Source organism: Hippocampus guttulatus, chromosome 12 (genome assembly GCF_054856545.1).
Source record: "Hippocampus guttulatus isolate MCC_2025c chromosome 12, RoL_Hgut_1.0, whole genome shotgun sequence".
Classification (NCBI taxonomy): Eukaryota; Metazoa; Chordata; class Actinopteri; order Syngnathiformes; family Syngnathidae; genus Hippocampus; species Hippocampus guttulatus.
In genome coordinates this window covers 9,238,621-9,254,601 of record NC_141272.1, presented here as the reverse complement: position 1 = coordinate 9,254,601, position 15,981 = coordinate 9,238,621, and the positions used below count along the sequence as shown (strand labels likewise).

General features: G+C 40.7%; 2 protein-coding genes across 8 annotated transcripts in view; one reads left to right on the top strand and one right to left on the bottom strand.

The window, feature by feature from the left end:
- The window catches only part of cbl (Cbl proto-oncogene), a 29,341-nt gene extending 24,779 nt beyond the window's left edge, over positions 1-4,562 (top strand). For both annotated transcript variants that reach the window (XM_086124900.1, XM_086124899.1), the window contains one exon: positions 771-4,562. In XM_086124900.1, the coding sequence (XP_085981026.1) occupies positions 771-1,066 (296 nt within the window). In that variant the 3' untranslated portion in view covers positions 1,067-4,562. The remainder of the gene's footprint in view (positions 1-770) is intronic.
- Positions 4,563-4,889: 327 nt separating this feature from the next.
- Positions 4,890-15,981, bottom strand: part of mcamb (melanoma cell adhesion molecule b) — a 34,747-nt gene continuing 23,655 nt past the window's right edge. The window contains exons 10-18 of one of the 6 annotated variants that reach the window (XM_086124902.1): positions 15,360-15,501; positions 14,952-15,079; positions 13,900-14,041; positions 12,566-12,640; positions 11,580-11,639; positions 9,918-9,959; positions 8,400-8,523; positions 7,384-7,495; positions 4,890-7,277 (exon numbers count right to left, since the gene is read on the bottom strand). In XM_086124902.1, coding sequence (XP_085981028.1) covers positions 7,275-7,277; positions 7,384-7,495; positions 8,400-8,523; positions 9,918-9,959; positions 11,580-11,639; positions 12,566-12,640; positions 13,900-14,041; positions 14,952-15,079; positions 15,360-15,501 — 828 coding nt within the window. In that variant the 3' untranslated portion in view covers positions 4,890-7,274. The remainder of the gene's footprint in view (positions 7,278-7,383; positions 7,496-8,399; positions 8,524-9,917; positions 9,960-11,579; positions 11,640-12,565; positions 12,641-13,899; positions 14,042-14,951; positions 15,080-15,359; positions 15,502-15,981) is intronic. The other 5 variants (XM_086124901.1, XM_086124903.1, XM_086124904.1 and 2 more) reach the window with 5 other exon arrangements.

Genomic DNA, 15,981 nt, shown 5'->3' with positions numbered 1-15,981 from the left:
TCTTATCTTATTTCTGTATAATTGCACCTGTTTATAAATAATAATAATAATAATAATAGATTTTATTTATAAGCGCCTTTCAAGACACCCAAGGACACTTTACAATAACAAAAAACACAAAACAATACGGGTTGAGCAGCGGCAGCCAAAACGCGCCAGCGTTCACTCAACCCGAAAGTCAGAAAGAAACCACAAGGGAGGGAGAGGGGGAGAGGTTTTCTTGGGCTCAACTGCAGTAAAATACAGTCATACCTCGGTATTCGACCATAATCCGTTCCAGAAGGCTGTTCGAAAACAGATTTGTTCGAAAACCGAAACCACGCTCTTTTAAAAAAAAAAAAAACGTTCATTCAACACGTCTTCACAATGGAACGCTCCATGAGGAAGCGTCACTTCCTCGTCTACCCGAGGAAGCGTCACTTCCTCGTATAAGGAAGGCGAGAGGAGTCAAGTGACGCATTCAAGTGCGCTCAGTTTGTTCGAGAACTGAAATTTGGTCATCATCCGAGGCAGAAAAAACTCGAAATTTTTGGTCGAGAACAGAGACGTTCGAAAAGCGAGGTTTGACTGTACCTACTTAGCTTTTTGCTACTCTTGCTTCGTTGTAAACTTGCAATGTGCGCTGTTCAGCAAGAAATGTTCTCATCTAATTTTTGAATCCCTTTGCAACTGTCCACTTCTGTCACGTTTGATGCCGTTTCCTTGGCTAAAAATCTTAATTGTTTTGTCTGAGAGTACTCAGCTTCGCTGTCTCTATCTTGTTCCTTCAGGCATGTCAGAGTCCGCGGAAGCCCCAGAGAGACCTCCCAAGCCTCTCCCAAGACGCATCAATTCAGAGCGTCGACCCAGCCCCGTCCCGCCAGTCCCTGGCCCTCCCAGTTGCGGGGCATCTGGAGGAGACGTCAACCCTCAGATTAGCAGCGAGGTCGAGCATCTCATGAGTCAGGGGTATTCGTACCAGGACATCCAGAAAGCACTGCTGATTGCACAGAACAATATCGAGATGGCCAAGAACATTCTGAGAGAGTTCGTCTCGATTCCCTCCACGGCGCACATTTTCACATAGCGCACTTGGCCTTCTTGCCCTGGCTCGGCTTGATCTTTTTATTTTATTTTTTTGAAGGTCAGCACGGCTCGTTGCCTGCAGCGTGACCCTCTATGGTGCTGTAGACACCCCCGCCCTATTCCGGCCCGTTGTGGAATTTTGAATTTGGCTGGCGCTCGCAGCCTTCTCAAACTGCGACAAGAGCATCTGGCCAGGCCCGATTCGCGAAGTCCAAAACAGGACGCCTTTCGGAAGCCTCGCCAAAAATGTAACCAAGACCTCACGAAGAAAATGTATGTCTATATGAAAGTTTAATATATGGTTAAATGTATATTAAATGTGTGTAATATATACAAGTCAGTATGTGAAACGATGTCCCCTTTGAGGGTCGCTCTTGGTGAAGCGCCAAGTGTGCCTCTTGTCAAAACAGCGATTCGAGGGTTGACTTGAAGATGACTCAGAATGGCACCACTAGTTTGTGCGTACGTGCGTGCGTGCTTAGTATGCATGTTTGAGTGTGAATAGTTACTCCAAATCTTTTACATACCATGACCAAATTTAATTTGTGATTGTTTTGGGGGGGGGGGGGAATGAAAATGACAGAAGGAAGTTAGAAAATGAAATGCAGGTATATTGAACTTAAGTTAAATACAATTGAAGTGTACTTGGTGTTTTACTTGCGTACCTCCTAAGGGAGCCCAAGATCCCGGTAATTGCAATGATCCTGACAACGGGGGTCAAACTCATGGCCCGACGCCCAAATCTGGCCGGCCACATCATTTCATGTGGACTTCAAAATCAAATCAAGTACTTCAGTTTCCATGATGCTTGCTCAAATCTGGACCATAATTTGAAAATGTCTTTTGTAATAAATCGCGGTGAGGTAATACAAGCATTTTCTTGTCACCAAACCTGTTACCACAGTAACTTGAACAACAATGTCATATCTATTATTTTTGTCGACTGATTTCAATCCTAGTTATCCAATAATTTGTTGGTCGTGTACCATTATGTAATAGTATGAGGAGGTGATAAAACATTGACTATATATGGTTTCACAGTCAGAATGGCCCTCTAAGGGAATCTGTAACGACAATGTGACAAAGAGTTGGACACCCCTGATCTAGAATTAGCTAATTGCTGTTACCAGGATCTTTTTGAATGCCTCAAATTAGTTTGTTTCAAACCTTCACAGGTATGACTCAATTCAAAATGTAAAATGAAAATTAAGTTCTCTGTGTCTTCACTTCGAAGTCTTTGGCCACTTTCTTCTGTCATTTCAACCTTAAACATACACGTTAACTAAATATTCTATAAATATGCATCAACGTGGAATTCCGGCTGTCGAGGTAAATGCCACAGAGCTCTTATTTCTTTGAACAACATGGCTTTGGTACTAAAATTTATCATGTTGTTGATTCCAGCCAATGTTGCTTAATTTGAGGACAGGACGCAGGGGTGGCGCTACACCGGGGCTAGGACGGCCTTTTGCCCCGTCAGAAATCTGTGTAGCCCCCAGTTAAGACCCGCCAAGGATTTTATTTGGTGTTCTAAAATATATATTTATAAATTCTATATCAGCTCTCTATTTATCGCTCTAGCCGCCCTTGAGCCCAGAGAGAGAAAAACTCCTGGTGCTATTCCAGACTTGCGTGTGCGTGCATGCGTGCGCCTGAAATGAATGTGTATGTTTTTAAATTGGCCACCGCGCAGTACCAGACGAGCTCGTGTTCTGGGATCTGAGGCGGCTGACTTTTTTTTTTTTTTTTTTTTGTCTGACATCATCATCGTCTGGCTGGTTCAGGTTCCGGGCTCCAGCTCAGTGCGGTGTTATGATTACAAAGAAAAATATTGTCATTGTTTTCTTTTTGGTAATATATTATTGTAATGTGATCTTAAATATTGTTGTAATTAATTCAGAAGTGCTTCACTGCTGCTAATATTACAATAGTGTTCAACAAATTAAGCCTTAAATGTACATTTTTAATATTCTTTAATCTGTCATCGTCCTTTAAAGTGACAGTATCGCCATGTTTCTGCAGTTGCTAATGTAGCAAACTTGAACGTACAAGCAGCTTGAGAGCTGTCCACTCTGCACTGTTTAAACTCGCTCTCTCTTGCTCTCTCTCTCTTTTGGGAGGGGTCGTTTCCATCAGGTCATTATCGCAACAGTTAGCAAAATGCAACACGGAATTGGGCTTTAAGCTCCAGGGTTACACCCCATAGCAAGGGAAGAGCTGAGGATGTAACAAGTAGTAGGCTTGCGACTTTGTTGAAAATCAGCAGCAGTAGGGCCTATCCACAAAACTAACTCAGGAAAAACGTTTTTGGACTCGGCTGACGTTGCCTTTTTTTTTTTTTTTTTTTTTTTAGTTTCCTTCCGTCATTCTGACTGGCACAGTATTTTTCAAGGTCAGCAGACCTCTGTAGACAGCAGCGTCCAGGTACTCTGAATGAACACACACATGAGCTTTGAGGTACATTGATGCAGCACTCAAAAGTTCCATATATGAAGAATGTGTCTCTGATGCTGGTACAATTCTGAATAAGCTTGTTCTGCTTTAAGCTGCCCAGTCGATCGTCATTTCTGATTTTATGTTCCTAGTTGCCTTGACCAACTTCTCGAATGCGTGTGAGTAATGACTTAATGGGGTCTTCATTAGTGTGTCATTGTGAAATAATTTACTCACACGGTAACAGCCAAATTGTGCTTTGATACTGTCACTCTAAAGGCGCTTGCAATCATACAAAAGACAAGAATGCTGTTTGCTGTCATTTTACATTCCTGTATTAAGTTGCTGCCCCCGCCCTACAGACATTGTTTTGTGTATTGCTCTGAATAATTCTCAAAAGCCGTGCCATTTGTGTTGAGATCAAGATTAACCGAGACCTTTTGCTGGGGGGGGGGGGGGCGCGCCTCTTTGTGCACGCCGCCCTCTCTGCGTGTAGGAGTGAATGTCGGCGTGTGGGTGTTTGTGAGAGAGAGAAAATGAAGGCGGGCAGGCCTGTTTGTAGCTTGGGGTGAGTGCAGGTGTCTATGCAATATGCATGCAGGTGTGCGTGCGCGTGCACGCGCAGCTTTGTTTTGTGTAGACATCTGGACGGACGTAGCTACAGTATGTAGGGCGAAGGGTATTGTGTGTAGGTGTTTGCGTGTAGTCGTGTGTCTGTAAAGTGTGTGCAAGTAACTGTAGGTAGGTGCCTGTGTGTGAGTCAGATTGTGTTCATGTGTCTCTGGCCCGCAGGATCTTCATCCAAGAGCACCTGCCGTTTACCTTTCTTCTTAGCCCTCCAAAATAGAAGGAAAGTACACCCCGGATGGCTGTTTTCTCTGCGCATGTAAGAGCAATGTCGTGAGTGCTTTATTGGGGATGGGGCCACAAGAGGGAGCTGTGGTTCCGCATATTCTCGTCAACAGTCATTTAAAAAAAACTGCATTGAGTTTACCCGTTTTTACCTCCGATCAATTTGGAAGATTGCACAGTGCTGTCAATAAAATTGAACGCAGGAGACATTTTCTGATTGCATTGTGTTTAGTTTATCTCCTGAATTTATAGATTTTTTCTGCTCTAGGTAATTCTTGTCTAATGTGAATATGCTTAATTAGATGACTGTTGACAAAAGTATTATGATTCATGAATTCAATTCATCCATTTTGGTCACATTTGCTCTCATTGAGGTCAAAGGCTGGAATTTAGACAAACATTTACAGCGCAAGTTAGCTCTCGCCTTCCAAACTGCATACACCACAGCCTTACAGTTCATGAATAACTTGTAACCCGGCCTGCTCTGTGGATTGTCATGGAAAGCTCAAACAGTAATAGAAATTCATTTAAAACAATGATCACTCTTTTCAGAAATTTTTTATTCAATAGAATTTTTAAAAAATGATTTCAAAAGGCATCCCTTTACATTTAATGTGTCAAGGGGGTTTAAAGGACAAACATAACATTCGGGAACAATTTTAGGTCTGACAGCCTTTTTTTTTCTTTTTAATTTTTGGGTTCGGAAACCAAAACTGATGTCAGTTTTTCTGTCGCACATCAAGTTTCTGAGCTACAGGATCCCCATTTTAAATAAATAAATAGTGTGGGTGTATGTAAATAAAACATTAAGATGGGGAAGAGTTACAAGCTTTGGAAACGAACCAAAAAAAAAAACAGCACAAAATAGAATTTACAGCGGTATGTTCTGATTACAAGATTTAAATAACCAGCACTAATCCTATTAATTCAGACTATGCCTGCTCTCTGTTTTCAGATATTGATTGCACTAACCTACTGGGAGCTGCACACACCTCTTACCGCACTCTCTCAATTGTGACAACACAAACAATTTGACCTGTAGTTGTCGAGAAGTACGGTCATAATTAGTTGGTGAGTCTTAGTACAACTAATCAGTGGCATTTGGCTTATCTGGTCAAATGTGAAGAAAAATCATGACGTGCTAGAATAAAAACTGACAGCAATTTTAGAATCAGCATGCCGATTTTAGTTTTAATCGACATAAAAATGCAGTGAAAAAGATTTTTTTTCTCAAAATTGTTTCCCAACTAATTGAAACTGACTGGTGACACAAAATAACTTTCGTCAACAGGACTGCACAAGTCGTAATCGGAATATACAGTATTGTGATCTCCTTACCAGGACTTCACGGATGATGTCAAAATGCCACAAGGCACAAAACATTATCTGAACAAATCAAATCACAGCAAGTCATATTATTGATGCAATATTTTCACAATTCAATGCATAAATGCCAATTGTGTTGCACACATTTATTTTGGAACAAATCATTCAGCTCTTGTTGTCTTAATGTTTTATTTTTTTTAATGTGGACAGAATGAGTTGTTTACCCTGCTCAGTAGTGCAATCACATTGTCTCACTCACACAATGAATGGATTGGAATCAATCATGCCTGGAGTTCACTACTTGGCTGCCAACTAGTTTGCGATCTAAGAAGTGCAAATTAACATCGGCTGTGGGTAGTAGTTACAGTACAACCATTCCAGACTTCTGCATTCTGCTCAATATTTTATTACCACCTACTGGTGTGGAAACACAATTTCGAATCATTGCGAGAGCTATTCTCCCATCACATAAAAAATAAACCACAAAATAACAAAATCAACTCACTCAACATGAATTTTCCCTATTGGCAACCAAGGAAATGTAGTGAAAGAGCCATCCACATATATATATATATATATATTCCCCTTGAGGGGAGGTGGGGGGAACAATGTAAGATTTTAGTTAGTTGTTTTTTTTTTTAATTCCCTGTTTAAAGATACAGGGTAAGACCCGAACTGAATAGAAGGCTTCACGTCTAAACCACGGGGAAGATTCTGTATCATTTTGACTTATTCATCAAAAAATATTCATTTAACACACATTTACTATTTAATACACAAGCCGACTGTTCCTCACAGAGAGGACGACTTAATCCAGTCACCATGTAAGCCTTCATATTCACATCGCAAAAATAAAGTTTCACATTCGAGAAACAAAAGAGGACTGCATGACGACCACAAAGAAATCAGTAATCTCTTTGGCATAATATTTTACCATTTGTAAAGCTTGAACACACACACGTGCAATACTCATTATGTGAAGGAACAAAAACTAAGGCAAGATGTTAATCCTATGCTGTGAAATCGACAATAATTTATAATAGTTTTCCAAAAATATATCATTTACAGTGGAACTGTGAAATGTTAGCGACACAGATTCAAAGATACTGATTTAAATGATCACGTTTTGATTGAAGCGCGAAAAAGGCAACAATATGTTTGAATTGTCTCGAAGGAAAGCTGTGACGTGTACGCAAAGATTTTCAGTGTACGGACTTTTGCAGAACGGATGTCTCTGCTCTTCATAAAATCAAGTGTGAATACACTTTAAATAAGCAAATATATACACGGATGGCATAGTATGTACACTGGAGGAAGAACTTCTTCACGTGGCTCTACAGTGATTGTTAGGCAATTTAAAAAAATAGTCCCTGCTCAACGGTGATTCAGCAACATACAAAACTGACAGCCTAACAGCCTCATTCAAACATTGTTGCCCTCCAACAAACATGTGTAGGGAAGTAATCAAACCCAGTGTGATATTTTTGGGGGTCTCGGACAGCTTTTGATTGACAGGAAAAAGAGGCTGCGGTGGAAGCCAATCAATGGGTCTCGGGAGTGTTGTCGGGTCACAGCAGTGGCTTCCTCCTCACTGTTGGTTACTCCACAGGAGAAACACATGAGCAAAGATGAAAAAGATGGAGAGGAATGGTGAGTCAATGGAGCACAGGAAGTCTTTGGTGGGGGTTTAGTGGGGCGGATGTCTACCTGGGGACTGCGCAGTAGCTTCTCTCCGTTGACGCCGAGGAGGACCGCGTCCTCTGTGTTGTCGCTCTTCATTTCAACCACAATGTTGTCTTTGCTGGATTTCTCTTTGGTGCTACATCGCACAAAATATTGCACAAAAAGTCACTCGAGAACCCAAAATGCTTTTTTTTCTTTTTTTTTAATGAGGCAAAATAGCACTCTATAATATTGTACAAAGACAGTTGGAACATCGGTCACGAGTCACACTTGCAATTGCTCCAGTCATCTCATTCACCTTTCACATGCTTAGTTTACCCCACAGGGGTCAAACCCTGGTCCTTAAGGGCCGCTATTTTGCATGTTCTTGATGTTTCCGTCCTCCAACGCGCCTAATTCAAATGATCAGCTCATCAGCAAGCTCTGCAGAAGCCTGACAATGATCCCGATCATTTCAATCAGATGTGTTGGAAGAGGAAGACATCTAAAAGGTCGATAAAAAAATATGCCGTCAAGAAAAGTGAGGACCTCTTTAAACATTTTGTGCATCATGATTAATTGCTGCAATCCTACTTCATTGTGCTGCCCATTCTGGCGTGCCCGCCTTGGCCATCAGGAGGCAGTATTGTGCACTCATGCTGACAGAAACAAAGGTAACTTCTCCTACTACTCAAAGTGACTCTGTAAAAATGCTGTAACATTTGTAATTTTTCACAGAGGCTAAAGAATATATACCCGTGAATATTTTTATATTATCTTTCTACATGTATTACCCCACCGTTTGTGTTTAACTATTCGTTTCTTCTATAAAACTGCAACTATCAAAGCTTGCCATAAACGTGTCTATGGCATTTTGCGTTGTCTGTTGGCATTAAGCTAAGTGCATTTTCCTAAGGCAAAAAAAAAAAAGTGGTTTTAAATATGCAATGTGTAATCTTAAAATAGATCAGCAGAAATACAAAAAAAAACTAACAAAAGAAAGATGTTCACCCTGGAGAAGAAAGCAAAAACCGTGTTGACTAATCTTAATGTGCACTTACAGGTCCTGCTTGCCGGAGCGGCCGCAGATCTTTCCTTTCTTGTAGAGGAAGTAGAGCACGCTTCCCAAGATAGCCAGCAGCAGGATGCAGATGATGATGACTGCAATGATTACGCCATTGCTCTCTGGTGGAGAAGATGCACAAGAACAAGGTCAGCAATGATGGAAAATGAGGGGGCCTGGGGTCAGGTGCAGGGTGAGATGAGGTCGACTGTGCAGCATGCCGCGGCGTGGAGGGACGTTGTGTCTGAAAAGACCTTTTCACAATGGTGTCACACCTACTTCCGGGTGGCAAAAACTGATTGCACCGCGATTTGACCAACCAAGACAGGGTCACAAGTTTGAATGATAATTTTAGTTGCTGTGTCAGTCGAAAAGATGTTACGCGAGGTACTGTAACTTGCTTGGAAGGCAGACGCAGAGGTGGCTGCAATTCACATTTCAACAGGTCAGTTGAGTAAAATAAATATATAGTATACAACCCTTCGCAAAAATGATGGAATCACCAGTCTCAGAGGATGTTCATTCAGTTGTTTCAATTTGTAGGGAGAAAAAAAAGCCTCTCGCAAACAAAAATAAAGTCATTTCAAATGGCAGCTCTCTGGCTTTGTGAAACATGAAAAAAAATGGTCGTCAGTAACGGTTACATTTTTTGATCAAGCAGAATGAAAAAATGATGGAATCACCCTGGAAATTATAATTTCCCAAAAGTGAGCCCTGCATCAGATTAGATCTGCCAATTGGTCCGCAGCTAAACATGAGTCATCACACCTTGGAGAGCTGTTGCACCAAGTCAACTGACATGAATCATGGCTTCAACATGATTGAATGAAATAAAATCGAGCATGACAAAGCTCCAACCTGCAAAGATGATCTGCTGGAGCCCCATTGATGAAGATTATTGTTAATCTGCCTCTTTAATGTATCCTAAACCCTAAAATTGCCATTTGAAATGACTTTAGCTTGTTGTCATGTCTGTGATTTGTCTTTTTTTTCTACAAATTTAAACAACTGAATAAACATACCCCGAGACTGTTGATTCCATAAATTTTGACAGGCGGTGCAGAAATCCAGCGATGCTAAACATGAACATTGAGCCTACTAAAGTAGTCCTGATCTCTTCTCTGCAACTACAGTAGTATTAACATCCACTGGATCGATCCTGCTCAACCCACAGGTTCCATTATATTTTCGAGTGGATTTTCGATATTCTTTTTTAAGTAAATCCAAAACGTTTTGGTCGTCTTTCAGTTCAGATCAGCGTTTCTCATTTTCTGCCACCCGGACGTACCCTGGTGCCTATTGTTTACAAACATCATAAAAAGGTCTATAGATTGTTTGTTTTTTTGTCTAAACCTGGCAACCACGAAAGGAAAAAGGATTTGCGAACACTTCGAAGTGCAGGTGAGGTAAAGTGTGCCGATGCATGCTGGGAATGGTGGCGTTCATTCGTCTGGAGAGCCAGAGACACAGAGCGGAGAGTGGACCCTTGAGCACCAGAGTGACATACTGTACAAACCTTTCCTGATTTTCTTTGGTGGGATAGCAGTTGCGGCTTGGACTGGGAAAAACCACATGAGTACAATTATCAGTGGGAGTCTAAGGTTAATTGAATAACTCCTCCTAGCGGGCCACACAGGCGCGGCGCGCACACACACACATTCAAACACAATGACCATATTAGGGAAAGATTTGAGGGCTGAGTATCTGCGTAAAAGTGTGATGGCGGTCAGTAGCACAACACCCCTGTGTAATTTCATTTAAGTGACACTTGGCAAGAAACAGCAACCCGGAACACATTTTCCTCTAAGGGGTCTGGAAATGCCAGAAATGCTTTAGCCCAACTAATGAGAGGAAGCACCAGAGAGTTGCCTTAATGGTGGTCAGGCGACTTGGGTTGAACATTTCAAGCATCAGCTGCTTCCTAACAGTCATGTTAGAAGCATGCAATTTGTTGTTTTTGTTTTTTAAACTGGCCTTCTCCTGCGTGCCATCATGCCTTTGTACTAATTGCAATCCTCATATATCAAGTTGTGTATCTCAGAGTTGAGATTCAAACCCATATCTTAAAACTGCGAGGCAGACTTGCCAACCACTATAAAACCATGGTTGCTATGCAATAACATCCAAGTGTTTTTGGATGTTTTTTGGTTCTGGTGGGTGTGTCAATGTGGTTTTCCAACTTTTTACACCAAGTACCATCTAAATAAAAATAAAAAAAGAATAACTAGCTCTCCAAGTACCACAGCAATGGCCATCATTAAAATACAGTAACATCGTACAAAATGAGGTTTTATTCCTAATATAAGTCTCTTTAATATGAAGGTTGACCACTGCAACATTATGCAATTTGAGCAGTAGGACAATGAAAAATTGAACTTCCATAGATAATGATTTAATTAAAATGTATTGCATGTAAGTTTGATAAAGTTAAAAAAAAAAGCGGACCAAAAGAAATATTTAAAAATTAACAGTTCTGAATGATTCAATGCAAATGTATTGAACTTAAAAGTGAAAGACAACTGAATGTCCTTCGTCAGTGAGTCTTTCACATACCTCAAGAAGGAACCTGTGTACCGCAAGTGGTACTCATAGCACACTTTGAGGATCGAAAGTCTAATACAGTGGTGTCCAAACTATGTCCTGGGGGCCATTTGCAGCCCGTCATCCATTTTTCAGTGGCCCGCCGAATATCCTAAATAATGCCATTTGACGCAGCCCCCACTTACTCCCCCAAAAAAGGTGCGCATAGTGAGAAAGGAAGGTGCCACTACTATTAGTAATTTGATTCACATACTATACAACTTTTCTAGCTGTGTAAAGATACAAATAAACTATTTCTGACTAAAACGAAAGATCACTCTTCCTAAGATTTTGAATGTGGAGATGAGTTTTGCTGTTATTCTGAAAGAAAATGTTTTTTTGGGGGGGGTTGTCTTTTACTGAGGACTTGATGATGAAACCTCCTTATATAAATTATTTCTAGATTCTAAATAGTTCAATCCAATGCAATTATAAAGCGTGTCCTATTATTAAGAGTGCTCCTGCTACTGCTACTCAATACGACACCAATCCTTCAACACTACAAAATACTAAGCATGCGCATTTCAAGTGAGTTCTACTCTGTTGCGTTGCAGCTATACGCAGTGAGGCAGACAATGCCGAGCGACTGTGGCCTTACCTGTGGAAGAGGAAAGAGTGCTTGTGCTAGTGGCGGTAGCTGCTGCTGTGATGCGTGCAACTGAAATAAGGTAAGAGGCACACAGGGGCGTTCACAAAATGTTAACAGACACACACACACGAGGGTGGTGGGTAGGGGAGGGCACACTAATCAACAAGGTAGCACAGCTAAAACACAAATAACAGATGTGACACAGAACAGAAGAAGGGATGGGGGGCGCGGGGGGGGGGGTCTCAAAACTCAAGCAAGTCTCCACCAAATGTGGCACTTTTAGGAGCGTAAACAGATAAACGCCATGGAGACATGAAGCTACATGTCCTGAAGAGTTTGGCTTCATTTTGGTTTCATGAAGAAACAAGGGGGGTACAAGACTCAATGATACTCTGGTGCTGCAAAGCTGTGGTGTGAACACAAAGTGGTCCACTTCTTCTATTCCTCGCCATTCAAGATGCCAGGTGTCATAAAAGAAGACACAGATGTGACACAAAACTAAAAGTCACCTGTCTGTTCCTACCAAACACGGTAGTATGTATTCTTTGCATTGCATTATAGCGTATTGGGTTGTAGCAATGTCAAACATATCGCATGATAAACGAAGTGAAAAATATCGCATTGCATGGTAACTGGAGTAAAGTGATTTGGATCATAATCATAACATTGTAGGAATCAGTTGGAGTTAATCAGACCGTAGGACACCGTAATCGGAATGAACCCTTAAGTTATTTGTGAAACATGTTTTTTCCAATCCTCTGCTAATTAGCATTTTTCCCCATTGATGTCAATTATAAGAAAACACCAATTGTTTATTTAACCCACTGTAAATAATATTTTTTTTTCTTTTTTTCTGCTATGTTAGTCGCCAATCCATGTCATTGGTTGTCCAACTTTTTACACTAGGCACCACCTAAAAAAACATGACTTAACTCTGCAAATCCTGTATCACCGTAAAGACCAAGGGTAGGGTAGCGGAGCAACTGTGGCCTTACCTGTGGTAGAGGAAAGAGTGCTTGTGCGATTGGTGCTTGTGCTAGTGGTAGTTGCTGCTGCTGTGGTGTATACAACTGAAATAAGGTAAGAGGCACACAAGGGGTAGGTCACAACATGTTAACCCACAGGGGGGAGGAAGAGGAGGAGAACACAACTATAGTGACACACAATCAACACGTTAGCACAGCCTAAACACAAATAACGGACGTGACACAGACCACAGGAACCCGAAGGGGTGGAGTTGGGAGGGGGGGGTTGCTCAAGCAAGTCTCAGCAAAATCTGGTGCTATTCGGAGTATCAACGGAGAATGCCATGAAGGAATTAGATCTACAAATCCTGAAGAGTGTGGCTTTATTTTGGATTCATCAAGAGCGATAATGTGCACAAACCTGTGCTGTGAAAGCAAGACGCTGGTGCACTTCCTTTTGTCATTGTGGAATACAGTAGATGTTGATAAAAGTAGACCAAGGCAGAACACAAAATAGAAGAGCAAGTTGTTTGTAGCTTCTTAGTAGAATGGAAAGATGTATTCTTGCATTCCCTCAGACTGCAACATTCTGAGTAGTGTCAGTTGCTATATGTCAAATGTAGGGCGTTGTAATTGGGGTGAATCTGTTGATGCTTCGAAATCATCTGAAGTCATTGGATCGTATGGCAATGTAACTGGAGTGAGTCGAGTGAAATAAATGGTATTGCATTGTAATGGAGTGAATCATATCATACTCAATTCAGATCACTTTTGTTTATAATATAACATAATTGAATAAGTGAAAAGTGAATCCCGTTGCCTCATACAATTGGAGCGAAGTGTATGGCACCACATTGTAATTGGAGTACTGGTACATTGTATCTCATAGCGGCATAACTCGGGTAAATCGTATTGGATCTCACCTTTATTGGCTGTATATTGTATGTAGTGACTCAGAAGGTGTTACATCATAATTTGATTGAATCAAACTGGATGTAATTGGAGTGAATCCTACTGTCTCTGATTTGATTGCAATCAGTATCGTGAATTGTATCGTTGATCGTAGTAATTGCATTTCATGGAATTCAATTATTATGATTATTATTCTTGAAATCCTATCACTTTGCTTTGTAACCAGTCTGTCGTAGGACAGTGCGTTGTAATTGTATCAAGTCATATCAGAATCAGAGTGAATGTTATTGTGTCATCGCAGAGAATCCGAAGAAACAACATTGCATTGTATGTTATCCCATCATCATGGATTGGAGAAGCAATGTATCGTGAAGGCATGACATCAGCCACAGTGAGGTCAAGATGCTGAACCCTAATGTGAAAAAAAAACCAAAGTAGAGGCAGGAACTCACTTGCTTTGATGTTGAAGGCCAGCGCGTCTGCGCCATATTCGTTGGAGGCATTACAGAAGGCGGTGAGGTCGGATGTGACCTCCACGCTCACCATGCTGTGGACGCCATCCTCCATCTCGTTTTGGGACGTGGTCTCCAAGATCTGGAGTGACACAGCAACCGATTGCCACCAGTCCATCAGTCAACATATTCCTTGTTCTGTATCAACCCATCTATGGGTCATCCCAGAATTGAGGCACAATTTAGGCAAGAATCTTCTTTTTTTTTTTTTTTTAAAGGACCATTTGTTTTGTTAGCGCAACCATTAACAGTACATTAATTTTTGAATGATAATTTGTCATATCATTAATTTGTAATACTTAGGCACTTGGAAAAAAACAAATTTCAAGAAATATAGCAGAATAAATCCTTTACAATTAAATAAATAAAGTAAGTTTTTTTAACACTACTTTATCAATGGTAATATTGGAATTTTGAGGTACTTGAGGTATATACTTCATTACTCCTGAAAAAAAAAACGAACATATATGAACGCTGGTCCAATGTTAAACGTAATTGCCTTTATGACATCATTTCTGCTGAGTCACGTATTTTATTTTCTTCTCTTCCTTGAGATGGCAAGAATGGTTGTATCATCAGTAGACGTTAAAAGAGACCAAACTTCAGAGCACAACCATTGGTATTACTATCGATGTGTCTGTGACAAAATCTTTGAACAATTACCGGTACAAGGAAGAGATTAACAAAATCTTCACGAAGGCTATTTTACTTATCGCATCAGTTTGCTAAAGGAGGGACAAGAGATACATGGTATTTTAAATGAGATTTTGGAATTGCTTTTGCTACAACTACAGTTACGTTTTGTCTCAGGACAACTATATTTAACAGCGTGTGCATGTTTATTTTGTGAATGGATTATAATGAAATTACATTGGGGGGGACACAAATGCTCCTCCAATTCCGGAATGAAACATACCCTGATGGGTTGGGAGAAATCATGCTGTTGTACTACATTCTAAAAATGTGTGCAGGATATAAACGGTCAGTGGTACCTTTCCGTCAGCGGTGGTCCAAATAATTTGGGGGGATGGGAACCCTCGCACATGGCAGGTCAGTTCCACTGTGTTAGCCACACTCTCCTCGAGGTCTGTGTGTTCTGGTTTCATAATCTGTGGTGCGCCTGAACATTGAAAATTTGCAAGTTACCAACTAGAGTACTATAAAACTTGCCAAAGAATTCTGGGAACACATTCTGTTATTTATTCAGCAACATAATTCAGTTCTCAAATAATATACAGTATTTGCTAAAGGATATGTTGTGCATGCATCAACATTATGATTACTGATTGACTGTATTATAACCCCGCCCCCCAACACTTTCTCAATATCTAGATTGAAGTAGCATTCAAAACAATTGTAGACAAATGAACTTCCTTGATGGAGGTAACAAACGGACTGACCTTTTACAGTGACTCGAAGAGTTTCCATTTCGCCCATGCCGTCAATTTCAGGAACAGTTACCATGCACGTATACGCCCCTGCTGTGTCGAAGGTGACATCCTTCACTATTAAAGTGTGACCAACTGACACCTCTCGTCCATTCTAAAAGCACGAAAAGTCAAGTTCATAATCATCATCGACAAGGAAACACTATTGTTTGAAGATTATTATTATCATTATCATTAGTAGTAGTAGTACTGTAATAGTAGTATATATATACAGCATATAACAAGTATGCAACAAAAAATACAATTGCTTTTAGTGGACAACAAACACTGGTACTAATTGCCATGTCCAAGCTACACTGTTGACAACAAATATTTGTACTTTATCATGTTCTTTGTAAAAGCATACAGTAATGACATTGCCACACATTTTATTTGATTGAGTTCAATGGACATTGTGCTGCTGCTTCTGGTGTGCACGCCTTGGCCACGTGGAGGCAGTTTAATACCGATGTATAAGCTCCTCAGTTAAGTGTTGTCATATTAGTCATTCTTCTCAGATGATAAAGAATGTATATCTGAGTATTGTCGTGTTGCCTGTCTACATGTGTTGCTGCACCATTCGTGTTTATAAAAC